The sequence below is a fragment of the Oppia nitens genome, unplaced genomic scaffold (assembly GCF_028296485.1).
Source record: "Oppia nitens isolate AA-2021 unplaced genomic scaffold, nextdenovo-longstitch-racon4-pilon3 scaffold1_pilon_pilon_pilon, whole genome shotgun sequence".
Taxonomy (NCBI): Eukaryota; Metazoa; Arthropoda; class Arachnida; order Sarcoptiformes; family Oppiidae; genus Oppia; species Oppia nitens.
The window spans coordinates 5,395,198-5,422,936 of NW_026533199.1; the positions used below are offsets into that span (position 1 = coordinate 5,395,198).

The following is a 27,739-nucleotide window of genomic DNA, read 5'->3' on the forward strand; positions in this document are numbered from 1 at the left end:
TTTATATATGTTTGGTTGGAAAACATACGTCCGATTATATTATTGAAACGGTGTCCGTCAACTGTAACAGTAATTTAAGACAATTGTCAATAATTAACAGTCACTGTCACAATCAAATGGTTGTCACTGACGGCGAAATTAGTCTTATGTGCCGAAAGTTTCCCGATTTACAAGTCTTTCAATTGGATTCATTTCATTTGCTGATGACTGAAGATGCCATCGATATCTTGTTTGCAAACTTACAAAAACTCAATACATTTATATTGAAGACATTTTTGTCTGACAGTTATTATGAACAAGAAGTGGAAACATATAGTGGAACAGCTTTTCAGTATATAAACCCTAAAATAGAGTTTATTAATACAAGTGGTATACTATTCAATGAAACTGCAATACAACTATTGGCCGATAAAAAACCTCAACATTTAACAAAACTTAAAATATTTGATTTGTTTTCATACACTCATATGAATCTTATCGCAAATAATTTTCAATCACTTCAATCAATTACTGTCAGTATCTTCTGTAGTTTGAATCAAAATGAAATCAATAATTATTTTAAATGGATTTCACAATTGAAAAATTTAGAAAATTTGAAACTTTTTATTGATAATTATGACGGTTGTAATATTGTTGGATTTGAAGAGATAAGTCATCTAAAGGGTTGCAAAAAACTGATATCATTTCATTTAGAGTCCACAAGAGTGAAGACTAATACCATCGAAGCAATTGTCAGATTTTTGCCAACACTTTGCAAACTTGGATTAGTTTTAGTCAACTTCGACAACGATATGAACCTAAAGTTTCTGTTAAATATTAGATCACTGAAACATTTGTCATGTCTTAAGATTGCCACTCAACCTGAGCTCAACGACAAAACATTTAGTAATCTAATCAAAGACTGCCCACAATTGTCTAAAATTAATGTCTCGTTTTGTGAGTGCCTGACAATCAAATCGATATTGTCGTGTCTGAGAGTGGCCCGAAAAAAACCAAATCAATCATTTCGATGTATATTTAATGAAAATATCAAAAAAGATTTTAAAGATTTTTGTATCAATCACTCAATAAGTTTACCAAACAATTTGCTTTTAAGATGTAGAAAAATATCTCTTTTTGAAAATTGTTAAGTTTTGTTAATTACTGTATTTCTTAAATTTTTAATTTCTTATACTATTCAATATGTTATTCATTTTATAATTTTTATTAATTGTTTTATCATATATTACGATACAGTATTTTATAATTTAGTTAAATATAAATTGTTATATTCAAAATAAAATTTGTAATTTCCGCGTTTAATGGTAACAATAAATTATCTTATTGTTAAACTAGTTAAATATGTAATTGTTTTTTAAAAATCCGAACATTACTTCAAATTTAATGCAATTATTTTTTCATTAGTATTACACTCTAACTAATAATATGATAGCTATTGAACGTCCCTCATAAATGTTAGTCATTTATCTAATCAAATGTAACTAATTATACATATATTATATAAACTATTATTAAACCACATCGTCGTTGTTGTTGTTAGCCTTGAAATACCAATAAATGAATTTACAATCAAATGAACTAAAAAAGTCAGGTTTTGGTTGGATTTAAATCTTTCCTCAAAATTATATGAATTGAATTTATTGGTTGTTATATATTTTGATGACGACTAGTATTATTATTATTATTATTATTATTATTTCTTAAATATAAATAAAATATTATTTAATAAGTTTGTGTTTCTAAATATAAATAAATATTCCACTTTTATTACAAATAGTTTATTATATTAAATAATTTGTTTATAATTATAAATTTATATATAGTTATCATATGTTTATTAAATGGCAAATTAACTGAAATAATATATTATTTTACAATTTTAATACATTTGATAAAATAATAATAATAATAATAATAATATGTGCGATGAAACACCTAAATTATGTAGAGTTTGCGGTGACAAAGCTTTGGGTATAAACTTTTAAAAAACTATTTAATTAATTAAAACATAAAATAATATTTGACTCTATATTTGTTAAATAATAGGCAAAAATTTTTGTGCCATTTCTTGTGAGTCGTGTAAAGCGTTTTTCAGAAGAAATGCCTCTAATATTGATGTAATTAACTTTATTATCATTATTATTATAATTACAATCAAAATAAATAATATATTAATTAAATGTTTACACAGAAAATGAAGTGTTATTATGGAGAGAAATGTGAGATCAATGTTGAGATGAGAACTGTTTGTCGCAAATGTAGACTTAGAAAGTGTTTTGCAATCGGAATGAAAAAAGTATTTAAAATATTTGTAATTAATTATAATAATAATTAATTATAATTATATTTAATTATAATTATATTTAATAATAATTATATTTAATAATAATTAATTATTTTAAATTTATTTATGAGTTAGGAATGGATATTAAATGAAAATGAAAAAGAGTTGAGGAAACAAAAAATTTTGAAAAATAAACAAAAACTTGTTAATAGTGATAACAAAAATGATAAAATTATTGAATCAATGACCAAATCGATATCTAATACATCGTCAACAATGAAATTATCAAATGATATTATAAGTGATGGATTATTATCATCTGAATCGACTGAAATAGATTTCATATTTGATTTGTTAGACAAACATAGTTTAAGTGATGAGAAAATCAATTCACAGATTAGAGAAATTGAAAGCAGTCTTTCAAATGACAGTATTAATGATTTGAATGACATCTCACAGGAAGTGTATCGGAAGACTCTTGAATTAGAAATGGCTGTCATTCCCATCGCTCGACCGTTTAATACAAACTCATTCAATGAAACGGAAAGCTTTAGATTTAGTGAATTAATTGATATTACAAATGAGTTACGAAAACCTCAGGCCAGCCCTACTGCTGTTGTGTCAGACTTTACAAATGCGGCACTAATTTTGGTGCAAAAATGTGATGAAGAGTTTAGAAATGTTGTAAAAGTCTATAAAAAATTAAATGCTTTTAAAGGTATGTGTGAAAGTGATAAAATCACCTTGTTCAAATATGGCACTGTTAAAGTAGTGGTCATGCATGCCGTGGCCTGTTATGATGGTAACAATGATCACTGGAGTATACCTGTGGTAAATATAAAAACTATTGATTAGTTTAGTACTTATATTAATTAATATAATCTCAGGACACTAACAATTCAGCACTAATGGACTTAAAGATACTGAAACAATCAAAAAATGATTTATATTTTCCATTACAACGATTTTTGCATGAATTGTCTAAAGAGTATGATAATGATGAAATTATACTTGAATTGGTAATTTTTATTTCAATCCAATTTTTTAATTTTAAATAATTATTTTATTATTTTTGATGGATAAGCTTTCGGCAATTGCATTGTTTGAACCAACACTGCCTGATCTTAAACATAGAGAAGCAATTAGGTAATAATAGCAGTAATATCATTATTTATATAACTAGTGAAAAATTTAAATAATAATAATTTTTTAAAGACTTCATCAATTGATTTACATGTATTTACTACAACGGTATCTTCAAGTAAAATATGGCGGATCTGAATGTATGGCAAAAACTAAATTTATACGATTAATGAATGGTGTGATATATGCTCACCGAACACATCACACACACCTGAGATACCTACTCGAGGAGGTGCCCACCCTTGACATTAGCCCACTATTAAGTGAAATGTATGGCTTAAAGTCAATAACAAATAATTGTAATTACCAATTATGATTACATGAATATTATTTTATATTTCTTCAACTTTATTTAGTTTGAACAATAATATTGATTTTCATAAAGTAATATTTTTGTATTATCATTATAGTCTATAGTAAACACAATTTATTTGTTAATATATTTCATTATAAAATTAACATAAAAATACAAACAAACGAATAAAATAAAATTTTAACTTAACTTTATTTGTATTAAATTAGTATGTTATGTAAAAGTGTTTTATTATATTAGCAATTTAGTCAAAAATAACATTGTTTACATTATTTAATAAAAATTTGTTAGAAAAAAATAAGTATAATTTAATAAGTAAACTATTTAGATTTTATTTATTACACTATATTAAAAAATTATAACCAAAGTTAACTTAAGTGATTTAAAATCAATACATTTTCAATTAAGAAAATTTATTTGCTTTAACTATAACACAATCAATATCTTGAATTGCATCAGAATAACAACTTATACTTAAATATTACAAATTTAGTAATTTTATTAAAGGTGTTAATATGTAGATTGGGTGTAAAATTTTATTTTTAAATATGACTTCAATTATGTATCCTTTTTATTATGTATTTCTTACCAAAGGTTATGATTTATTTCCAATCAATAATAAAGATAATTTTTATCCTAAAAAATGTTTTCAGTATTTATTTAAATTGATATTTTATGCATTTTTAATATATGAAAGTCAATGGTGTGTTCAAATTTTAATAAAAATAGATAATTTAAAACTGTTTTTATTTGCAATATCAGTTATAATAAAACTTATAATTATAATATTAAGTCTAATATATTTCGAAATTAGACAAATTAAAATTATAAATATTATTACTCATATTACACAACAATTAAAAGAAAGTGATTTAAAAATTGCAAATAAATGTCTGAAAATTATTACATTTATTTGGTGTTTATTTGTTTCAATGCATTTGTTTATTAATACAATAATTTCATTTGTAATTTTCAACATTAGTTTAAAGCGTTATATTACCGAAAATGTTTGGATTTTGACAATATTTGGTTGGATTTTTGCCATACCTTTACTATTAATTTATATTTCATTTAGCATTTATCTAATTGAAAAACAATTATTACAATTTGCTTTACAAAACAAATCAAATTATGATGAATTGCATAAAAAATTGCTGAAAATCTGTGAATTTAAAGAAACTGTTAATAAGATTTTTGGTGTCTTTCCTTTCCTATGGTTTTGTGAACTATTTTCAACCACTTGTCTCAGATTAACACATATTATCATAAATAAAAAACAAAATGAAATATACGTCAATAGTGATATCTATATTGGACTAAGCGAATATTTATTAATTTTAATTATAAATTTTATGTATATATTAACAATAAACTACTTTCAAACTAATAGGCCATCAGTTATTGATTTTTTGAAATCAATTAACAAATCTTATACAATGATGACAACCCATGAAATATCTATTAGAAACAATTTAATACAAAATCTCAATACTTTGTACAAAAACAGCAAATATACGGCATTTAATGTGTTTTCTATTGATATTAACTTTTTATTTACGTTTTTAGGTTTTGTCATAACATTTACAGTTATGTTAATAGAGTTATGTTAATAAAGTTATGTTAATTTTCAAATGTTTTATAAATTGATAAAATCAATAGTTTTGTATACTTTTGTAGATTACAATATATTGTAAATTATATACAATTTTAGTGAATTGTACATTATATTAAATTATAAAAAATTACATTTAACATCAGTATAATAATAACACGATTAGATTGACCATGTATATTTTTAATTAAACCTGTATATTTACAAGAAAATATTATAAATATTTAATATATAATTATTAAATATAAAATTGTCTATAGTTTTACTATTTTTATATTTAAAATATGGTTTACAAGATATTAAAAAAAATCGAGTCGCGAGTCAGATATTAAGATATTATTATACACTAAGTATAGTGTCCAGTAATAAAATTATTGTTACATATTATTTATAAATATTATTTAATCATATTTTATATACTGTAGATATCAACAGCAAACTTATAACTTATATACATTTATTTTGTTGAGGATTAAAATATGACTATATTTTTACCATTAATTTTATCATTTTATTTGCATTGTATTGAACTACTATATCTATTTTTAGTACATTTATACTCTATTTTTAGTCACTTACAGTTCCTTATCTACATATTCCTGGAAATACCAGTCATTGTTACCATTCACTGGCACCACAATGACCGGTCAATTACCAACTATCATATCAAACCGTCTATACATTCAAACTAACCAATCAATGCCTTTCCTTTCAAAACTACTACCTGTTTGACTGTACAGTATAAATACAGTACCAACAGTCAAACAGGCAGTTAGTGTCTTAGTACCTCATAACGACTCATATCTACTAGTGTTTAGTATCGATTAGACGGGAAGTACAGGTCTCATACCGACCCACGCTAAGTACCGACCGGTCTATTTAGGCATTTATTGTCTGAGTAGACATTCCTCTGGAACTAAACAATACTACACACAACAATTTATTTAATTTATGGCTATTTATGGCTATTTAGAGCTATTTAGAGCTCAAACGTTACTTCAAATGTGAGTCTGAAAACCGATTCGTAAACTTATTAATATACAGCTCTTGTATGCCGTAAATCATATTTACATAAAAAACCCACGAATACAGAACCACAAAAACATTAATGACAACAAACATAAAAATTATTTATCATTTTATTAATAAGTAATTAATGTATTAATAATTAATGTAATAAATGAAAATTATTAAATTAATAGAGTGAACTTATTTTGTAATAAAATTAGATTTAAATCTTTTTATACCTTAATAGTTATAGTACTTTACAGTATATTCTTTAACATATTATTTTTTTATTACAGTATTTTTTAAATTTCTAAATTTGAAACTATTCAATATGTAATGCATTTTATAATTTTTATTATTTTTTGTATCATATATTATAATACAGTATTTTATAACTTAAATATATGATATTTAGTTTTTATAAATAGATTTTTTAATTAGTATAATTATTATATAAATATAATATGTATTACCAATATATTACACGTGTAGTAGAGATTGGACATTCCTGATAAATGTCAATCATTTATTTAATGATGTAATTTTAGTGATTTTAAATTTTTATATAATATTAAAATTGTGTTATTTTGATTGATTTAGTGAATTCGTTGTATTATACTTTAAAATATTATAAAATAAATAGAATATAAATTTTCAATTATACTATGAAATAGTTTTAAATATGCTATATATTGTAGATAAAATTGAATTAAAGTAGTAAAAACTAAAAGCAAAAAAAAACAATTATAAAATAATTTTATCAAATGTTTATTACCACAGAATATTAAAAAATGAATAGATTTTTATTATAGATTATTCTATTTTTTCAATTTCTATTATTATATTTAGTAACAGTGAATAATATTTTATATGTGTATTTAAATTAATACTTTTAACTATTTTAAAAATTTATATAATATTTATGTAAATTAATTATTTTAAATTAATTATTTTTGAATTAATAAAATTAATACTTATTATAAAATCTTTCAATATTATTTGTTAAGGATATTAATAACAAAAACTTCAAATTAGTTATCAAATAACAAATAATCATAAAATACCGATAATTAAAATAATGCATTTATATAATAACAATAAAAATATAATACCTGATATAAAAGCAATAAATTTTTTTATCCTAATTTACTATAAATTTTGCCAGATATTTTTAATATAGTAATACAGTACAAATATAATATATAAAATACTTTTTAACAACAATTTAACTCAATTTAATTGTGTGTATGCTAATATACATAATTGCTAATAATTGTTTAATTTTGTATAGTTAATTATAAAGTAATGATTATATTGAAATTATTGATTCTATTGGTTGCAATTATATCACAAATATATTGTCTCCAATTAACCGACAAATCCTACAAACCTTGTGGTAATAAATTTTCAATATATAATAAATAAATGATAATTTAATTTTTATAAAAAACAGATAATGCAAATAATGTCAAATCAATAGAAGTAATACCGTGTAGTTCAGAGCCCTGTGCTTTCAAACGAAGCACTCAGGTCTCGGTTCGGGCAGATTTCACAACACGTATACATTTAATAAATTTAGTTAAATTTCAATTAATAATTAACTTTTATTTTTTATAGAAACCAATGCTGACTTCTGTAGGCTTGAAATGAAGGCACAATTAGGTGATTGGTATCCAATAAGTGAAGAAGCGGCCTGTCCTGGCTTTTTGAACTGTCCATTAAAAACCAATGAAGACAATACATTGAACTACAAAACTACTGTTGATTCAGCACTTCCAGCAGTAAGTTGTCATTTATTGTTAAAAATAAACGATCAGATAATTAATTTATTATCTATGAAAAGGGCGAACGACTGACCCGTTGGAAATTGATCTGTGATTCGGGCGCTACTCAAGTGTTTTGTGCCGATATTAATATTGTTATTCAATAATTACATAATATATCACAATATATCACAATAAAATATAATTAAAATTTATAAATTTATTTATAATTTAATGAAAATTTAAAATAAATGACCGTATATGTTTAAATGATGATTTGTAATTAAATAAATATATATATATGAGTTATTTAAGTAAATTTGTAAAATAAATACAGTATTAATCTCTATCAAGTACTTCACAAATAAGTGGAGGAAAATATTGAACCTTATATTTGCTTTTATAAAAGGCTTCAACTTTTTCATTAATATTATACAATTGTTTTAAATGATTTAAAAGTCGCGACAGTTTTATTTGCGACAAAAACTCTGACCGATACTTGATTTGTAAATATTTGGATAATAGATGAATGTAAGTGTTTTGATGAAATCTAATAAAAATTTCATTTATTAAAAATTTGATTATATAATTTTTTTTTAAAACTCACTTCACCACTTGTCTAAATTTTAGTTTAGGTCGGTTTGGATCAAACAGTATAATTGCTGTCAACTATAGTTAATATAGAAATAGTTAGATTAATTAAATAATTAATATAATTATTTGTAAATTTAGAAATACCTACCAAATCAATAATTAGTGGATCACAATCCCAGTCGAGACCCATGTTTTGTAGGAAAACCTTGTGATCATTGATGGGCCGTACGTTTACAGGTATTTCAGGATTACTGTCGGTTCTTTGAAATGCATTAAGTGTTATGCAATAGGGAATATCACCCTGGTCATATTTAATTATATAATTATTTGTATGTTATATTAACTTATGCGTGTATATAGTAAATATCGTATATAAATTAACATATATATACATTGTATAACTATTATAATAACTTAATGTATTAATGAATACTAACTTTATTGAAAATCCAATACTCTTTTTCAAAGTTAAAACACAATATATTTCTGAGAACTTCAATTTCAATGGACGAGTACTTTAATAAAACAATTTGATCGCTCAGACAAAGTGTATTAAAAGCTGACAAATATTTAGACATTTGGACGGTATGATTGATATTATCGTTATGTCTTTCCAATACTATAAGCAAAGCTTGTTGTAAATTATCAATAATACATCCCTTTTCAATAGTAGATATCTGTCGTTGATTTAATTTCATGGCATCCAAAAGTTCAGTTAATTTATTGGACTCTAATTCTGTAAATTGTTGGACACATTCAGTAATAGGTCTCATAATTGACATTATTATTCCTTCGTTATTGTTTTGATCTGAAATATCAATTGAATCCATTTGTTCGTCAATTGTATGATTTTGTGTGATATCATCAGTAGATGAAAGTGATAATGAATTGGTTGAAAAATCAGTCATTGAATCTATAAAATCATAATCAATGACATCATTTGAGACATTAATAACTTGTAGACAATCTTTTGATAATTGTTGTGATATGTTTGGTGTGAATATCTGGTTATTAGACATATTATTAACATTTATTTGATTCAATTGTTGTTTAGTTGACTCTATTAATAATAAGTTGTCATCAATTTTCGAGTCCATTAAACTATTATATAATTGATTTTCAAAGTCAACTAATTTGGATTCATTGAAGTCTAAAGTTTTATCATTTGTCAAGTCTTGTGGCAATCGTTTAGACTTTTGACGTGATTTTAATAAAGTTCTTCGGAGTTTGTTTTGCTCATCACTATTGAAGTGAATCTAATTTATAGAAATAAAATAAATATTAATTGTTTTTATTAAAGTATAACATAAAACACATACCGTTGACATACCGGCGGCCAAACACTTATCTAAACGACATTTCTTACAATTGGTTCGGGTTTTGATTTCAACCACACATTTACCACCCAAATAACACTTGTATTTATCCTAAAGTTTTTAATAATAATAATAAGTTAATAATAAGTTTTTATTATACTGGTACTACTGTATGCATACATGTTCCTAATTTTACATATAAAGTATTAATATTACATAATAAATATAAATACCTTATATTTAGAAAAGTTGCGTTTAAAAAATGATTTACAAGAATCACAACTAATGGCTCCAAAATGATAACCTAATTTGTATTTTTATATTAAATGTAATTTTGTTAATATTCATACAATATTTATACTAACCATTGGATTTATCGCCACATATTTGACAAATTAATGAATTATAATCAGTCATCTTTACTTACTGTAGATCATGTAATGGATTGTTATTATACTGTATATAATAAGTAGACATTAATAAATTTATTAGTAATAAGTTATTATTATTTTTTTATAAATAACATAATAATTATATTTTTGATTTTTTATGTTATCAAATGTAATAATGTTGAAATAATTACAGTCTAATGACGTGACATATCGTTACCATAGGTATACAATATTGTAGAGATTATTAAGAAATTTTTAATGACGCCTAAAAAGTTATAATATAATTATACATTATTTTATTTTGTTTGAAGATTTTGTCAAACAATCGGACCTAAAATAATAGTTAATTAATCTGAATAACATTTAGAAAATATTTATAAATAAAAATTTATTTATTTTTTCTTAATATAAAAGTCAGGTAAAAACTATTTTATTTTAAGTTATTGTTGTAATAAATTTACTATTATATTAGCATTTATTTCAATAGAAAAAAATTAGGTAAAGTTTTTTTTTGAAAATTATAATTATTTTCACAATATATTGTCAATGAATTTTATAGTTTTGTAAATACTATATTTTATTATATTTTTATTAATGATAAGTTATCTGCTAAACCAAATAAATACTTTATATGACTTTTGTCAATATATTGTTGAAAATATTGCAATAATTTATTTAAACTAAAATATAAATAACTATAAAAGTAATGTATTTAAGAAATACATTAAATGATTTTTAGTTAAATATTTTAAATACAGTATTAATAATTACAATTAAAAAATATTGTATCGACTTTAATCAATTTAATTTTTTTTACTATATTATTATTAATTTTGTAAAGTTGTGTCTTTAATTTAAAAATATTATAATCATTTTGTGTTTATTTGCTTGAATTAAATCTAATAATTTCGATACAATAAGTAGACAAAGTATATAAATTATGTTGATTTTAGTGATAAAACAATTTTTGAGTAAAAGTTTAGTAAAAAGTTTTTGAAGAATAATAACAAAATTGTGGTGAAATTATAGAAGAATTTACGAAAATTATGTGAAAAAACATTGTTTTCAATAAACACACAAATTATTGTCAAATATATTGAATATATTATTGATTTTTATCATAATGTCACTTATATTTAATTACTGTACAATTGAAATGGCATGCTCTTATACTTTTAATTTTTTTTTTAATTTACTGTTAATTTTTATTTTTAATATTTAAAAAAATAATGTAAGACTTAATAAATAATTATTTATTTGTTAGCAATTAAACTAAAAATTAATAATTAATATATTAATATTAATACACTGTAAGGAACTTTTCTGCAATACAAATGTACTAATAGTATGAATACTATGAAACACATATAATGTATGAATCATATGAATGTATAACTAAGACTATGAGTGCTTTTATTACACCTCCCAATAGGTTTGGCTTAATATAAAAAACAAAGAAATTATGTGTTTGAATGCAAACTTGACTTCAAATCAAAATATAATAATATTAAGAATATTTAATAATAAATTACATTTGAATTTAATTTCGTTTAAATATATATTATTTCAATAACATAATAACTTATATTTAATATATATATAAATTTATATACAGGTATATTTATTTTAGTTGATATACTAAGCATCGTTTTAATATTAAACAGTACTGTACTGTACCGGTATATTAGCAACATATCATAATATTGATTTTATTTCTACTCCATTAAATTCAATATTTTATAATAATAAATTATATAAATATTATAAATTAATCGGTGTAAATAATACAAATTTTATTAATAACTCAATTACAACATTTCTCAAAAATGGTAAATAATTTGTTTTTATTTTTTTTGACATTTTCTAATTACAATATATTTTCATTAACTTATATTTAGTCAGAAAACGAAAACAGTGTCAATAAATTAAAATGTGTTATCTGTGGTGATAAAGCAAACGGTAAATTGTTTATTATAACAACTAATTATATCGATATTATAGTTTATTCAAATCAACAAATATTATATTTTATTTATTTTTTTAAAAATAGGCAAAAATTTTGACGCTTTTACTTGTGATTCGTGTAAAGCATTTTTTCGAAGAAATGCATTACTAAATGTGGTATATATTCTGTTTTATATAAATTTTTTTAATTAAAACAAATTAATTGAATAATTGTTTTTTTGTCAGATATATTACTGTCCTTTCAGAGTCACCCCGTGTGTGATAACACCCTTTACGCGCAAATTTTGTCGCGCGTGTCGTCTGAAAAAGTGTTTTGACGTCGGAATGAAAAAAGTACTTAAATTTTTCTAATAATTAGTTTAATTAATTAATTATAAAAATATAATTATTTAAATAATTGCATCAAATTTTTAGGATAAGATACTTTCAGAAGAAAGAAGAAAAATGAGAGTTAAAAGGTTTAAAAATGGTTTACAAGATATGAATAAATTACAGAATAGTTCACTAGATGTTGACATTTTAGACAAACATTTTGTGGCCAATAATGATAATCAAGAGTTGCCAAACAAACAAATCGCAAAAACTGATAATTACTTTATAATAAATAGATTTTTAAAAGATATTTCATATGATTACGAAAATAGATTTGAATTAGAGGTTATGCCTATAGTCCGACCCATAACTGATTATTTGAATAATTTTAATGAAAATGAAGGCAAATATATGTCTGAACTAATTAGCGCTCGAGACTTAATCAAACGTCCGACAGCTCAGGTATGCGGTGAGGCCAACGATTTTGTGGATGTAATCAATTTATTCAATATCGCTACGGATCAAGAAGTGAGAAAAATTATAGAAATGATTAAAAATTTGAGTTCATTTACTAAAACAAATCTAACCGATCAAATGAAACTCATAACATATGGCACAATACAAATGGCAATATTGTTTGCTTTACCTGAATATGACTTAAAACAACAATCAATTAACGTTTGTATAGTATGTTAATTTAATATAAAGTATATTATGGTTATGTATTTTTAAATAGTTATTTTAATATTTCAGGAAAGTCTATGGAAAACAAAAGTAAACTTTAATATATTTAAAGATATTAAACCATATTTATTTGAGGCCAATACTAATTTTTATCATAATATGTACATTGAATGCGACAATGATTATATTGTACAAACTTTGGTATAATTATTATTTATAAATTTATAATAAATATATTATTTATAATTATTTAGATATTTTATCTAATTTAGTTGATGATAATAATATTATTTAATCCAAATCGACCAAAATTAGAAAATAAATCATATGTCAAGTAAGCAACTATTTTACTTAAGATAATAATTGATTAAAAATTAATGATATTATTTACTATTGTCTAGATTACAACAATATGTTTACATGCATTTATTATTACGATATTTACAATTAAAATTTCAATCGGAATGTATGGCAAAAGAGAAATTTGATAAACTTTTAAAGTGTTTAAAATTTTTAACAACTTTGGAGAAAATGTTTGTTAAAAATTCATTGGAAGACAAACATAAAGATTGCGGAGAACTTCTCACTGAAATTAAAAACATAAGAATTAAAGACAACGCTTACAACTATTAAACATTTATAGTTAATATGCAAATAAATAAATTACTAAATTTATAATAAAATTTTTAAAAAATAAAGAATAATTATAACAATTATAATAGTATTTAAATTTGTATTGATTTTTTATTATTATAATGATCTATGAGAAATAATGTTTTTATTAATGTAAGTACAAAAATTGTTAATATTGTTTTTTAAATTATAGACATTTTATTCAAACAAAATTTTTTTAATAACTATAAACTGTGTTTTGAATAAAGATTTTAAAAATTGTTCATCAAAATATACTTATAATAATATTAAACATAGTAAATAAACATGAAGGTCTACTAGTTTATTAAATTTAAAATAATATACTGTAGTTATTAGTTACTAAACATTGCATTTTAACTTTTGTAAATTACTATAGTATTAATAGATATGAATGAATACTTTTGAAGGTAACGAGAACTTGTTTGCACTAACAGTGTATTAACTAAAATATAAAACACATCAAAATCAACACTAAATTTAATATATCATTATAGATATATTGTTACTTTAATTGTTTTACGCAAACTCTAATTCAATATTTACTTGATTTAAAAATATTGAATATCATGTAAATATTATAAATATAATAACTAATCAATATTACTTGTATAATACAATAAATTATATTGTTCAATTTCCATTTTTAATATTATTTATATTAATGTATTAATTAATTAGTGTTAATGTGCAAATAATTATATTATTATTATTATTTATATTTATATAAAAATTCTAAGAATAATAATACAAATATGTTGGAAAATATATTGATTTTGAATAAATCAGTCATTATATCAATAAAAGTATAAATTAAATGTAATGCTATAATTAGACAAATATGCCGGATAATAGAAAATTTAACAAATGGTGTGTTGTTTGTGGAGATAAAGCATCTAGTAAGTTTGTAAATAATATAATTATTACATTTAATTTAAATTTGTTTTTAAAATTAGATTATAATTTTGGTGCCATAACTTGTGTTTCGTGTAAAGCATTTTTTAGGAGAAATGCTCATCGAATAGATGTTTGTATTAATAAATTTCAAAATATGTTTATTATTTATTTATATTACTTATATTTTATAAATAGAAATTAAAATGTAATTTTAGTAATAACTGTAACGTTAATGTATTGACGCGAAAGTTTTGTCCTAAATGTCGATTAAATAAATGTTTTACTTTGGGAATGAAAACGGTATTTATTATACCTTACTTTATATTAGTTATAAAAATAGTTTAGTATTTATTATTGTTATTTTATTTAAGGATTTAATATTAGCCGAACACCAAAAGAAATTGCAAAAAAATAAAACTAATGAAAAACTAAAATCCAAATTAAGTTTCAATTTGAACGATGAAAGTGATGATTGTTTGACTGACAACACATCCACTGAAGAGTCAGATAAGACCAATGATTACAGTAATGACAAAGAATCTGATTCTCAAAGTAGTGATAACTCATTAGTCAATGAAAATATTGATATAAAATCATTGATATGTCAAACATTGAACGTCTTTAGTCTACCTGTGCTGCGACCGCTCACTGATTATAGTAATAATTTGAATGAGATTGAAGGCAAACAACTCAATGAACTGCTATTTGCGGCAAATTTTATACGATTTACAATCAATTCTAATGTTGTTTATGTAATAAATGATATCAATATGTATACCGAGTATATCACTAATGTTTATACCCAAGGAGTCCAAACGTTTTTTTGTTTAACAAATAATTTGCAAACATTTAATCAATTATGTGAGACCGATAAAATCAGCTTGGTCAAATATGGAGCTATTGAAATACTTAGTGTTAGATCACTAGAAACTTTTAATTATGAACATCAATATTGGACTATTAATATTGTATGATATTAACATTTCATAATTTACAAATATATTATATATATATATTATGTTATATTATAGAGTCATAGCATTGATTTCGATGAATGAGATAATGATTTCGATTTAAGTGACAATGGATTCGATTACGAGATAAACAATTCGATGACTGATATATTGAATTCGATAAATATATTTATTGTATTATATTAATAGTTTTTTTACATAAAAAATATGTTATTAGCGGTACAAAAGTTAATGAAAACATATATTAAAAAAWTTTTAATTAACAATAATTTCTTTATTAAGACATTTACCGTACTTTACTGTCGAATTCAATATATCAGTCATCGAATTGTTTATCTCGTAATCGAATTCATTGTCACTTAAATCGAAATCATTATCTCATTCATCGAAATCAATGCTATGACACTGTATTAATAAAAACATAATTAAATTTAATTATTTAGGATGAGACACAATCTGTATTATTACCACTAGAGTACATAAAAGATTTGGTAAATACTCCATATGAAGCCTATAAAACATTTTTCAATATTATTATTCCTGAAATAAATAGCGATTCTGTGACATTGGATTTGGTATTATTTTTTAAATGTTTAAATAAATTTTTGATTTTTAATATTATTTTTAATTTGTCAATAGTTATCTGCAATTCTATTATTTAATCCAAACCGTCCAAATATAGTGCATAAACATTTTGTTAAGTAAGTCATTAAAAAATTTAAAGTGTTATATTAATTAAATGTAGTTTTAATTAAATTTAGATTACAACAAAATAAATATATTTATTTACTTCAACGTTATTTTCAATTGAAATATCGGTCGCCGAGTGAGGCAAACAAAAAATTAATGAATTTGTTTAAATTGCTGCCAATTATTAATCGGATCAGTCGTATTATGAGACAAAATGGCATTCAAACGCCTTCCTGTATATTAGGACCACTTTTAAGTGAAATATATGACCACACAATTGCTTAATATTAAATAACTTATAAAATATAATTTTTAACTGAGATTATAATTTATGTAAATAAATACCAGTATTTAGATTATTATGATATTTATGAAAATTTATTATTAATATCCCGATTCCTAAATGTTTTTAGTATTGGATAAACTAATAACCATAGAAAATATTTAACTATTAGATACTATAGTATTAATCAATATCTCATAATCTTAAATTATGAATTTGGTTATTCAATGATTGCCAGATTTAACGTTATAATCCATAAAAAGAGTATTAGTAAAAAAAATTTCAAATTTATTTATTAAACAAAACATTCATATTTTTATAGCACTTAATTCAAAATTTATACAATTTGTATATTACTTTAGTAAGTTTCACACTTATGATAATTAAAATTAAAATTAATAAATTATATGTTAACGCATTATTAAAATATAGACTTTTAATAAAATTTCATAAATATGCCCATAATTTAAAAAGTATTCAGGGTTTTAACATTTTTACAAATTTATTTCAAAGCAGATCAATATTACTGCAATATATAAAATTAAAAATATAATAAAATAAACTAAGTAAGTAACTAGGTAAGTCAATTATAGAACATATAGATATAAAAAAAATTATGCACAACTATTTCACCAAAAAACTGTGTCAACATATTTATAAATCAACAAAATTAAAATAACTGTATATTGATTTTAATATTTGTATTTTAGAATATTTAGTATTTGTATCAGTTTTTTGCACTTTTACCATTATTTTTTAATAAATGATTCAAATTTAAAAATTGATTTTTAAAACAAAATAAATAAGTAGGGTTGCCAAATACATGGATATTTCTAATAATAATAAAGTTTTACTAACTGCATTGTTTATATAAAAATGTTCCATGTACATTTTACAATACTAAAAACTTTGGGAAAGCATTGATGCTATTAATATTAATAATTATTTAATACAAATAATTTATTTTACAGTTTAAAAACTTTAAATCTAATTACCGGTAATACAGTTTAGGAATTGTTACTTAATTCTCAACAAAATATTTGTCAATTTAATAATAATAATACTTTAATTAGTGTTAAGCAATGGGTAGGAAGTAAAGGAGTTTTATAAATTACAATAATTGTAATTATATTATAGCATATAACTTAATCAAGGTCACTTAATATTAATAACACGCAATCGCTATAATAGTACTCAATAAAATAGTAATAGTAATGGCAAATAAATATAACAAATTGTCATTTATTTACAAATTGTGTTTTTAAGTTAAAAATTACATTACTATTATAAATATATATATATATATTTAAAGTGAAAGTATTAGTTATTAAAATGTCAAATACCGGTAAATTGTGTCGAATTTGTGGTGACCGAGCAATTGGTAAAATACAATAGAGTTTTAGATCTAATTTTTGAGATGTTTTAAAATATAAATTATATGTTTGTCTATAAAATAGGCTTTAATTTTAATGTCATATCATGTGTTTCTTGTAAAGCATTTTTTAGAAGAAATGCATTAAAATCAGAGGTTTGTTAAAAAATTATTTATAAAAATGCTGTCATTTTATATTTAATGTCTAATCTTAGATAAATTTTGAATGTAATTTTGGTGGCAATTGTGAAGTCACTGTAATTACGAGAAAGTTTTGCCAAAAATGTAGACTCGATAAGTGCTTTGAAGTAGGCATGAGATCTGTATGTATTCAATACTTTATAAATATCTATATATAAAAATAATAATTAAAAAATTATTTATTTATTTATAAGGAATTAATTTTAACTGAAAAGGAAAAGAAATTAAGAAAAATTAAACGATTGGAAAAACTTAGCAATAATAGCAATACTGAAGATGTTATTCCTGTAAATAATAATTATAATGATTTGTCTTATAATGACTTACCAGAGCAAGAGGTGATCAAACTGGACAGGGATAACATGGATGACTTTATATTAAAAATGTTAGAAAATTTTTCAAATGATAATACAGAAATAGATGACTCTATATGTGATAATAATGATGATAACAGTGATATTGATGGGCATCAACTCTGTCATATATATGGACAGTATTACGGCAAATGTACAATTAAAGTGTGTATTGATAGACCTCTAACTGATTATAATAATAATTTCAATGAACTGGAAGGCAATCGGATAACTGAACTTTTGAATGCTATGAAAACTTTTAAGAAACCTTTTGGACCGATAGTATCGCAAACAAACACATATCGGGAAAGTCTATGCGCTTATTCCGAGCACTTGGAGCAAGTAATCATCAAATTGGGAGTAATTTCTAAATGCTTGCAATTGTTTAATTCAATTAATTTGAACGATCAAATTGCATTGATTAAATATGGATCAATTGAAATTTCATGTTTGCGGTCTATAATTGGCTACAATGATGATACCAAACAAATTGTTTTGCCCGATGTAAGACACTTGTTTTTTTTTGTTTTATGATATATATCATTTATATTATATCAAATTTATATCAAATTTATAATAGGAAAATCCTGATGAATCAGTTATAGTAAAGATCGACACAATTAATGATAATAAACAATATTTATATAAAGCATTTATTAAATTTTATGAAAAAATTGTGAGGATATGGGATTCAGATGAACTTATACTTGATTTGGTAAAATATATCATTAATTTGCAAACAAAAACATACAAATTTATTATTAGATAATTAAATGTATTTTTAGGTAACAGCTATTCTATTATTTAACCCAAATCGTCCAAAATTACAGCACAGGAATACAATAAAGTGAGTCAATTTGTAATGTATTTCTAATATTATGAAATTTATATATTTTTTTACAATTTTGAAATTTTAGATTTAATCAACAAATTTACATATATTTGTTGAAAAGATATCTTCTTCTGAGATATCGATCGGATAGTGAATGTGACTCAAAATTTTTGAAACTAATGAATACATTCAAAGATTTGCATCATTTGTTTTTTAGTTATATTCGTTGCGTTAATGAACACAAATGTGAAGAAGTGGTCGATTGCGGTCAACTTCTTAATGAAGTATTTAATATTTGATTATTAAATAATTTTTGCAATTTTGTTGAATTATAAATATGTTTAAATGCATTTACAGTATTATATTAATAATGTACATAATTTAAAAATAAAATAAAAAAATTATCAAAAAATTACATTTTATAAGATAATAATAAATTATTGTAGAATTTGTTTTCTTATATTTTCTATCGTATAAACTGACATTAAATTTCAAACAATATTATGTTGTCTTGACTACAATAACCAAGGACAGTTACACAATTTCATTATCAAATGTTTAAATTATACCATTGTCTGTAAATATTAATTGTTTAATCACTTTTATGCTATTTTAAATTACAAACTATTTATATGTTGTAATTTAAATTGTTGAAACAATGTTATAAATTATAATATTATTAATGTAGAAATTAATATTTAATTTTATGAATTATCTTTTATAATTATTTTTAATGATATATACAGTAGTTATTACAAATGTATACAAAGTATATATGATATATATTGGGGCCTCAGATTTCTAAAACAAATTTCTAATATTTTTAAAAATAAGTATAGCAAATAAATTATGTCGGATTTAAAAAAAATTTATTAAAATAAAAAACTGTTATAATTTACAAGTAAAAACATTTCTAAATTGTTATCAAGAAATGTACGGTTATTTCTATGAATATTTTTTAATATAGAAAAAGACCGCTCACAATCTACATTAGTTAAAGAAACAAATTTATATTCATTATTTAATATATTTTCTCTAAAAAAATTAATATTAGGATTATTCTTAAGAGAAGTTTGAAGTTTTTTTAAATAATCATCTGATAATCTTGACTCCAATCCATTAATAACGTCAATTTGTTGTTTAATTGTCAATTCTTGTTTTTCTAAATAAGTAATGTTATGACAAATGTGTTCAAATGACGAAACACTTTGTAATTGAATTCTCAATTCAGGATTAATAATAAATTCTTGCAATTCTTTAATTATTTTATTTGATTTCTTAATCAATTCTAATGATTGAATAAAATCACAAATTACGTCAAAGTTTTTATTATAATAAACACAAGTATTAATCCAACTATTCCAACGAGTAATAACACTTTTTGGTGGTAAATTGAGGTTACATTTAGACTTGAATAATTCAATTCTTTTGGGCGAATTTTTAAAATACTTATTCATTTTAGATACAAATGTATCAACTAATAAATGATTTTCTCTAACTTTTTCGCAAATTCTGCTCAAAGCATGTGCCAAACATGTGACATGCTTAGCATTTGGAAGCATAGCTTTATTATTTTTTATTGCTTTTATCATAGCACTACCTTGATCAGTAACGCATAAATACACATTCTCAAATACATCTGTATTTGGCCATATTTTGTTAAGAGCAGATTTGAGACCATTTATTACGCCAACTGATGTTTTGTCATTAATATATTGCATTGAAATTAAAATAGGTTTATTGTAATTACCGTTAATAACACTAACCAGAACATTCATAATAGATCTATTATATCGATCAATAGTTTCATCAAAATATACAGATACTTTATTGTCTATAATAGTTGCTTTAATTGTACTAAAAATTTTTTTATAGACATTTTCAGCATAATTATATCTCATTGCATTCGGACTGGGAATATTATATTTAGTGTATTCAAACAAAAAATCTCGTAATTCCTTACAATTTAGCTTTTCCAGTGGTATATCTGCGGCCATGAATGCAAATGTTAGTCGAAACAAAAATAATGTTGAATTAGTTGGCGTTTTATCGTTGTTTTCACTGAGTATTTTATTCAAATTTTCTGTTGATTTTCTTTTTTTACGTTCTCTTCAGTATTTGAATGYTTAGCACTTTTTATGTGTCTATCAATTGTTTGTTTTGCGGTTAAATGAGTGATATTATCAAAATAATAACAACATTTGTCACATTTTAATTTTCGATTAGTTATCGAAAAGTTGATGTTTTCATCAACATATTTATTAATAATTGCCATCAATTTATTATCATTTGATTTATCCATACTTTTTAATTAAATGTTGTTTCCAATCGTGTTGTTGTTGTTGTTGTTTTCAATGGTGTTGTTGTTGTTGTTTCCAATTGTGTTGTTGTTGTTTCCAATTGTGTTGTTGTTGTTTTCAATGGTGTTGTTGTTGTTTCCAATGGTGTTGTTGTTGTTTTCAATGGTGTTGTTGTTGTTTCCAATGGTGTTGTTGTTGTTTTCAATGGTGTTGTTGTTGTTTCCAATGGTGTTGTTGTTGTTTTCAATGGTGTTGTTGTTGTTTTCAATGGTGTTGTTGTTGTTGTTATCCAAAAGTATTTTTACAACAGTCACTGTTGTCAATAATTTTAACACTAATTTATTCAAATAATAACTGTTTGTTATAAATACTATTGTATAATGATTTTAATTCACTTTATTAACAATAACTTTTAATATATTTATAAACATATAACTAAATTAATATAAATAATTATAATAACAATTTATTTATATCAAAAATGTGCTTTTATTTATACATATTTTGTATGCATTTTTTCATTTCATGTATACAATATCATCACATGTTATACTTTAATCGCTTGAATTTATTTTGCTGACCTTATCTTTGTTTACTTAAAGGATTAATTTATAGAAATATTTAGAAATCTGAGGCCTCAAGATATATATTATTAATTTTTAATATATCTATTATACAGTAAAGTTTTTGATTTACTTTATTATAACTTATAAAAGTTATATCACAACCATAGGCCGAGAGCATTTGAGACTCATCGGCTCATATTAGTTCTAAATGTGTTAGAGTCAGATTATGACATTTTATTTTGAAAAAAAATATTGTTGAGATCTAACTTTAAAATAAAATTTTATTCAAAATACTAACATTTAGTATACAAAGTGCTAAATAATAAACAAAAAAATATATAAACAATATTTATGATATTTATAATTATAATAATTATTATAATAATTATAATAATTATTATAATAATTATAATAATTATAATAATTATAATAATTATAATTATAAAAATTATAAAAATTATAAAAATTATAAAAATTATAAAAATTATAAAAATTATAAAAATTATAAAAATTATAAAAATTATAAAAATTATAAAAATTATAAAAATTATAAAAATTATAAAAATTATAAAAATTATAAAAATTATAAAAATTATAAAAATTATAAAAATTAATAATTATAATATTAATATATTGTCTAGAATTTAAATAAAATATTAATAGAAAGGTAATTTTAATAAGGAAAAAATACTTAAATGCTAAAAAACCTTATTAAATTGCTTTTAATATTTAATAATAAAATATTAAAAAAGGTTACTTGGTTCAAAATAAACATAATTATCTTTATGATCTGTAGTTGTATCTTTTTATATTTTTATATTTTGCTATTTAAATATAAAATTCATTGTATATTTTAAATTAATAGTATTGATTTTGATGAAATCGATTACGAGATAAACAATTCGTTGACTGATATATTGAATTCGATATATATGACAAACTACATAATGTTAAAGTTTACATTAAATCTAAAATTATATTTTTTGTGTTACATCTGTTTAATAGACAAGTATAAAAATTAATGATTTACGGGAAATAAATTTAAATATTACTAAAAATTATTTTTTTTACCGCTAATAACATTTTTTATATAAACTATTAAAATAATTCTAGCAATATATTTATCGAATTCAGTCATCGAATTGTTTATCTCGTAATCGAAATCATTATCCCATTCATCCAAATCAATGCTATTACACTGTATTATAATTTTTATTATTTTATATATCTTATATTTTAAATACCTGTATCGGCAGTATTACTATTTATTTCATTAATCAAAATTTTACAAAATTTTTCATTATTTTCATTGTCAGTATTTTGTCCAGAAGTAGTATAATTAACATTAACCAAAATCGCAATTACAAAGATTGATGAAATAATAACATATTTTTTCTATAATTTAATAAATGAATGAAAAATATAAAAAATAAATATTTACAATTAATCTAATAGGTTTTATTTTTTAAATACAATTATTTATTTTTATACAAAGATATAAATTATATATTACCTTATTTTTGTAATTTTTTTTATTTTTAAAGTCCATTATTATTTAAACTATTTTTAAATTCTTATTAATATAATTAAATTTTATTATATTTAATAGTTCCACGTTGCACTTTTTTAACACAATTTTTTAAAAACATTTAGTATATTTTTTACATGTTACATGTTAGATTTTTTAAGTGGCATTTTTATCATTATGAGATAAGTTAATAAGATAAGTTACCATAACAATATTTATTTTTTAAATAAAAATTTCAACTCTATGATTGGATTTTCTCAAATGCTCTCGGCCTATGATCACAACTGAAATGTTAAAACATTTCAATCATTTAATAGTTTAATTATTTATTCAATTTATTATAATATTGACTTTCGATTATAAGTTTAAAACTATTTTGTACTTTAATATTCAATATTGAGAATTATATGTTAACCTTAATATGTTATATTTTTGTATTTGTTTTAGTGTTTAGTTTTTGTTTTACTTTATGTTCAGTCTAGTGTTGTACTCGAGAGAGGAAAGTCGTATCTATAGTCGGCCTTCAAAAACAACACGTTTTGGGTGTAATTTTTAAGTCCCACTCTTAGGGCATTTAATTATTATATGTTTTGTTTAAATTGATTTAATGATTTAATTATCTGTTTAGTTAATTAATAATATAATTAATGATCTCAATTATAGTTATATGAAAGGTTATATAATTATATTAGTTATAAATTTTTTTTATATACCGTTTAGCACTGGTATGTCAAATGGATGACTCAGTGGTCAGTTGACTGTTACCCTAATATGGGTGTAAAAGTTATTATTATTATGTGTTTATTGTGAACTCTTGTCCTCAAATATGTGTTTTATTTGAGTTACATATAAGAGTTATTTTAGTTTTATTAACATTTTGTTTGTGTCGAGTGGTCAGCAAATTTATACCCGAAGTGTTTGATAGAATGGCCGAAAACAATGTTAATCAGGAGTGGAACCAGCGGTTAGTCGATCAGATTTGGGATCAACTAAGTGGTCGTTTTGGTCGCACCCTTCAGGAAGAGTTTTCCCGTCAACTCGAGGATCAAGAGTTGGGACTTCCGTTCTTGTGGACCGAACCACCCGCTGATGTGTTTGTCGTGTTTTTTTTCGGGATCAGACCCGCACTCAGGGTGTGGCCAGAGGCCGCGGTATTCACCCGAGAGGTCATTGATCGCCGGTTTTGTCAGGGGCGACAAAAGTCAAATATAGGGGAATGAAATGTTAAAACATTTCAATCATTTAATAGTTTAATTATTTATTCAATTTATTATAATACTGACTTTCGATTATAAGTTTAAAACTATTTTGTACTTTAATATTCAATATTGAGAATTATATGTTAACCTTAATATGTTATATTTTTGTATTTGTTTTAGTGTTTAGTTTTTGTTTTACTTTATGTTCAGTCTAGTGTTGTACTCGAGAGAGGAAAGTCGTATCTATAGTCGGCCTTCAAAAACAACACATGTTTTGGGTGTAATTTTTAAGTCCCACTCTTAGGGCATTTAATTATTATATGTTTTGTTTAAATTGATTTAATGATTTAATTATCTGTTTAGTTAATTAATAATATAGTTAATGATCTCAATTATAATTCATTTATAAGTTTAATTAATAAATATTAATAAAGTTTTGTATTTAAAGTTATATAAGTTATACATATTTTGTTGGTATACACAGTATATTAGAGAGCGAAAAGTTTCGGACCCGTACCTGACCCGTACCTGACCCGTACCTGATCTGATACCTAAAATCTCGGACTCGGACCTGACCTAACATAGGGTACAAATTTACCTGACCTGACCTGACCTGACTATGTAGGTCCGAAAATAATTTTATCAGAAAACAATTTTATTCATACTATACACACAACAAATTTGTTTAAATTAAATTAATTACTCGGGATTAACGATAACTGATAGTAGATCTAACTTAGATACTAATAAAGTTAATATGCCATTATTTATTAGATCAAAATATGATATTTTGTAATATTTTATGTTTTATTTATACAAATATTTCATAAATAATAATTTAATAAATTTTGTGTTTGATTTTGATATTTTGTAATAATTGTCATTTAAATAGTGAATAAAAAATTTTCGGACCTGACCTGACCTGACCAAAAAATTTTGGTGTTCGGACCCGTACCTGACCTGACCTTAGCCCTAACTTTTACCTGACCTGACCTGACCTGAAAAATCAGGTCAGTTTTCAGTCTCTACAGTATATGTCTATAAGCCGAGTATTGGCTTAGAGTTTATGTTATTTTGTGATATCGATATTCTGACGGTAATTGTGGTTCGATTCTGTTCGACGTTTGTTACAGTTATTGCCGTTCGAACAGTAGCTTCCGGTTCCGTTCGGATTGTTGTGAATACGAACACGTATTTGTTATTTGACTATTAGTTTGTACTGTTTACCCCCCGTGTGTTTATAACCCCCCCCCGTTGTATTGTTTATCACCCCCGTGTTAATCGTGTCCAGCAAATATATTTGTGAGCTACACCTAGCTATAGTAACGGAGCGCTTACCCATTGGTCTATTGGTTGATCTACGGGTGCAGTCAAATCCACTCTCCGTTACATTAACTGGTGGAGGTTGCGTTTCGGTCCCCCTGTGTTTAGCCCCACTGCAGTTACATAACTAGTGGAGGTTGCGTTTCGACCCCCTGCTAAGTTCCCACTGCTGTTACAAAGTGGTAGAAAAGTTCAAACAATATTTTTATCCTTAAAACAAGTCATTGATTAAGTTCAATGAGTAGAGAGAATGAAAGTATTAAAAGATTATTCACAGACCGAGAATTAAGATACAAAAACCGTAATACTATTAAAGCTACAGTTTCTACACCTGATCTAAACAAACACATAGACAAGGATCAGATAACTTTTACACCAATTAAAGAGATCAAAGATCAGCTATCTCTTAATATGGACGAAAAAATAAAGGAATTGACCGAAAAACTAGCTAAACAACAGTTAGAGTTAACTGAAGCCTTAAAAGACAGAGAATCAGCAATTCGTGATTTGAAGGATTTAGAGGAAAACACAGATAAACTGAAGACCTCTTTTGATCAACAAAATACGTTATTAGTACAGCAAAAGACATCACTTCAACAACAGCTACTTCAAGAGAGAAGTGATAAACTGAAAGAGATTGAAGACTTGAAACTTAAGCTACGATTAAATCCTAATAAGGATTCAGTCAGATCTCAGACACCTAGTGTGGGGACGATTGATGACGATCTGGTAGTTGATCCACATGTTAAAGCATTGAAGGATATAATGGTGACAATTTTCGATGAAGTTACATCAATGAAGGCCAAAATGTCAAACCTTGAATCCGGTAGTGCTAATCGTCATACAGTTGGTGACAGACATATAGGACAGACAAACAATTATTCATCAGATCTGTTGTCGAATTCAAGATCAGATTCAAACATATTTGCAGAAGTAATCGACAGAAATACAAATGTCTTCGAGTCGTTGAAGAAAACTAAGTTAGATATGAAGAATATTACGAAGTTTTCTGGAGATGATGTGGTAGCACAACAATGGTTAGCACATTATAACACATTACAGATAGTCGTGGATTGGATGAAGAGTCAAAGCTCAGAGGTGTTGCCGAATGTTTTAAAGGATCAGCTTTTGACTGGTTTCACGCCAATGTTTACGGCAATATTTGGATCAACAATTGGGATAGT

The 27,739-nt window shown here is 23.4% G+C and overlaps 6 protein-coding genes across 6 annotated transcripts; 5 read left to right on the plus strand and 1 right to left on the minus strand.

The window, feature by feature from the left end:
• Nucleotides 1-1,919: 1,919 nt before the first annotated feature.
• On the plus strand, nucleotides 1,920-6,044 carry LOC128966347 (nuclear hormone receptor HR96-like). The gene is made up of 8 exons (XM_054313194.1): nucleotides 1,920-1,971; nucleotides 2,047-2,117; nucleotides 2,192-2,296; nucleotides 2,420-3,115; nucleotides 3,172-3,303; nucleotides 3,369-3,430; nucleotides 3,500-3,697; nucleotides 5,924-6,044. Exons 1-8 carry the CDS (start codon nucleotides 1,920-1,922, stop codon nucleotides 6,042-6,044), a joined length of 1,437 nt encoding a protein of 478 aa, XP_054169169.1.
• A 1,621-nt stretch (nucleotides 6,045-7,665) lies between these two features.
• LOC128952507 (mite group 2 allergen-like Ixo r 2) lies at nucleotides 7,666-8,295 on the plus strand. The gene is made up of 4 exons (XM_054297913.1): nucleotides 7,666-7,756; nucleotides 7,814-7,918; nucleotides 7,978-8,141; nucleotides 8,204-8,295. The coding sequence occupies exons 1-4, from the start codon at nucleotides 7,666-7,668 to the stop codon at nucleotides 8,288-8,290; spliced, it is 447 nt and encodes a 148-aa protein (XP_054153888.1). The 3' UTR covers nucleotides 8,291-8,295.
• Nucleotides 8,296-8,769: 474 nt separating this feature from the next.
• LOC128966348 (vitamin D3 receptor-like) lies at nucleotides 8,770-10,450 on the minus strand. The gene is made up of 7 exons (XM_054313196.1): nucleotides 10,399-10,450; nucleotides 10,267-10,337; nucleotides 10,037-10,144; nucleotides 9,848-9,973; nucleotides 9,155-9,721; nucleotides 8,862-9,018; nucleotides 8,770-8,792 (listed from the first exon to the last, which is right to left on the minus strand). Exons 1-7 carry the CDS (start codon nucleotides 10,448-10,450, stop codon nucleotides 8,770-8,772), a joined length of 1,104 nt encoding a protein of 367 aa, XP_054169171.1.
• Nucleotides 10,451-12,195: 1,745 nt separating this feature from the next.
• Nucleotides 12,196-14,019, plus strand: LOC128966349 (ecdysone receptor-like). Its single transcript, XM_054313197.1, has 8 exons — nucleotides 12,196-12,254; nucleotides 12,324-12,384; nucleotides 12,476-12,546; nucleotides 12,616-12,723; nucleotides 12,805-13,389; nucleotides 13,456-13,587; nucleotides 13,659-13,720; nucleotides 13,788-14,019. The coding sequence occupies exons 1-8, from the start codon at nucleotides 12,252-12,254 to the stop codon at nucleotides 14,017-14,019; spliced, it is 1,254 nt and encodes a 417-aa protein (XP_054169172.1). The 5' UTR covers nucleotides 12,196-12,251.
• An 835-nt stretch (nucleotides 14,020-14,854) lies between these two features.
• On the plus strand, nucleotides 14,855-16,883 carry LOC128966350 (nuclear hormone receptor HR96-like). The gene is made up of 7 exons (XM_054313198.1): nucleotides 14,855-14,936; nucleotides 14,994-15,064; nucleotides 15,130-15,234; nucleotides 15,306-15,902; nucleotides 16,352-16,483; nucleotides 16,548-16,609; nucleotides 16,670-16,883. Exons 1-7 carry the CDS (start codon nucleotides 14,879-14,881, stop codon nucleotides 16,881-16,883), a joined length of 1,239 nt encoding a protein of 412 aa, XP_054169173.1. The 5' UTR covers nucleotides 14,855-14,878.
• Nucleotides 16,884-18,480: 1,597 nt separating this feature from the next.
• On the plus strand, nucleotides 18,481-25,253 carry LOC128966351 (uncharacterized). Its single transcript, XM_054313199.1, has 7 exons — nucleotides 18,481-18,576; nucleotides 18,649-18,839; nucleotides 18,909-19,311; nucleotides 19,388-19,522; nucleotides 19,593-19,654; nucleotides 19,725-19,923; nucleotides 24,876-25,253. The coding sequence occupies exons 1-7, from the start codon at nucleotides 18,568-18,570 to the stop codon at nucleotides 25,251-25,253; spliced, it is 1,377 nt and encodes a 458-aa protein (XP_054169174.1). The 5' UTR covers nucleotides 18,481-18,567.
• Nucleotides 25,254-27,739: the final 2,486 nt, after the last annotated feature.

What these genes read in the sequence shown, in the direction of transcription:
- LOC128966351 (XM_054313199.1), top strand. An exon ending in AACAAATTGTTTTGCCCGAT is followed by an intron (nt 19,312 to 19,387) that starts GTAAGACACTTG and finishes AATTTATAATAG; the next exon opens with GAAAATCCTGATGAATCAGT. An exon ending in ATGAACTTATACTTGATTTG is followed by an intron (nt 19,523 to 19,592) that starts GTAAAATATATC and finishes ATGTATTTTTAG; the next exon opens with GTAACAGCTATTCTATTATT.
- LOC128966347 (XM_054313194.1), top strand. Translation starts at nt 1,920, where the DNA reads ATGTGCGATGAAACACCTAAATTATGTAGAGTTTGCGGTGACAAAGCT. An exon ending in TTGCAATCGGAATGAAAAAA is followed by an intron (nt 2,297 to 2,419) that starts GTATTTAAAATA and finishes TTTATGAGTTAG; the next exon opens with GAATGGATATTAAATGAAAA. An exon ending in ATGAAATTATACTTGAATTG is followed by an intron (nt 3,304 to 3,368) that starts GTAATTTTTATT and finishes TTGATGGATAAG; the next exon opens with CTTTCGGCAATTGCATTGTT.
- LOC128966350 (XM_054313198.1), top strand. Translation starts at nt 14,879, where the DNA reads ATGCCGGATAATAGAAAATTTAACAAATGGTGTGTTGTTTGTGGAGAT. An exon ending in TTACTTTGGGAATGAAAACG is followed by an intron (nt 15,235 to 15,305) that starts GTATTTATTATA and finishes ATTTTATTTAAG; the next exon opens with GATTTAATATTAGCCGAACA. An exon ending in ATTCTGTGACATTGGATTTG is followed by an intron (nt 16,484 to 16,547) that starts GTATTATTTTTT and finishes ATTTGTCAATAG; the next exon opens with TTATCTGCAATTCTATTATT.
- LOC128952507 (XM_054297913.1), top strand. Translation starts at nt 7,666, where the DNA reads ATGATTATATTGAAATTATTGATTCTATTGGTTGCAATTATATCACAA. An exon ending in CAAATCCTACAAACCTTGTG is followed by an intron (nt 7,757 to 7,813) that starts GTAATAAATTTT and finishes TATAAAAAACAG; the next exon opens with ATAATGCAAATAATGTCAAA. An exon ending in TCGGGCAGATTTCACAACAC is followed by an intron (nt 7,919 to 7,977) that starts GTATACATTTAA and finishes TATTTTTTATAG; the next exon opens with AAACCAATGCTGACTTCTGT.
- LOC128966349 (XM_054313197.1), top strand. An exon ending in TTGACGTCGGAATGAAAAAA is followed by an intron (nt 12,724 to 12,804) that starts GTACTTAAATTT and finishes TCAAATTTTTAG; the next exon opens with GATAAGATACTTTCAGAAGA. An exon ending in ATTATATTGTACAAACTTTG is followed by an intron (nt 13,588 to 13,658) that starts GTATAATTATTA and finishes TATCTAATTTAG; the next exon opens with TTGATGATAATAATATTATT.
- LOC128966348 (XM_054313196.1), bottom strand. Translation starts at nt 10,450, where the DNA reads ATGACTGATTATAATTCATTAATTTGTCAAATATGTGGCGATAAATCC. An exon ending in ACTTCAATGAATCCAAATTA is followed by an intron (nt 9,722 to 9,847) that starts GTTGACTTTGAA and finishes TCTAATAACCAG; the next exon opens with ATATTCACACCAAACATATC. An exon ending in AGTATTGGATTTTCAATAAA is followed by an intron (nt 9,019 to 9,154) that starts GTTAGTATTCAT and finishes AAATATGACCAG; the next exon opens with GGTGATATTCCCTATTGCAT.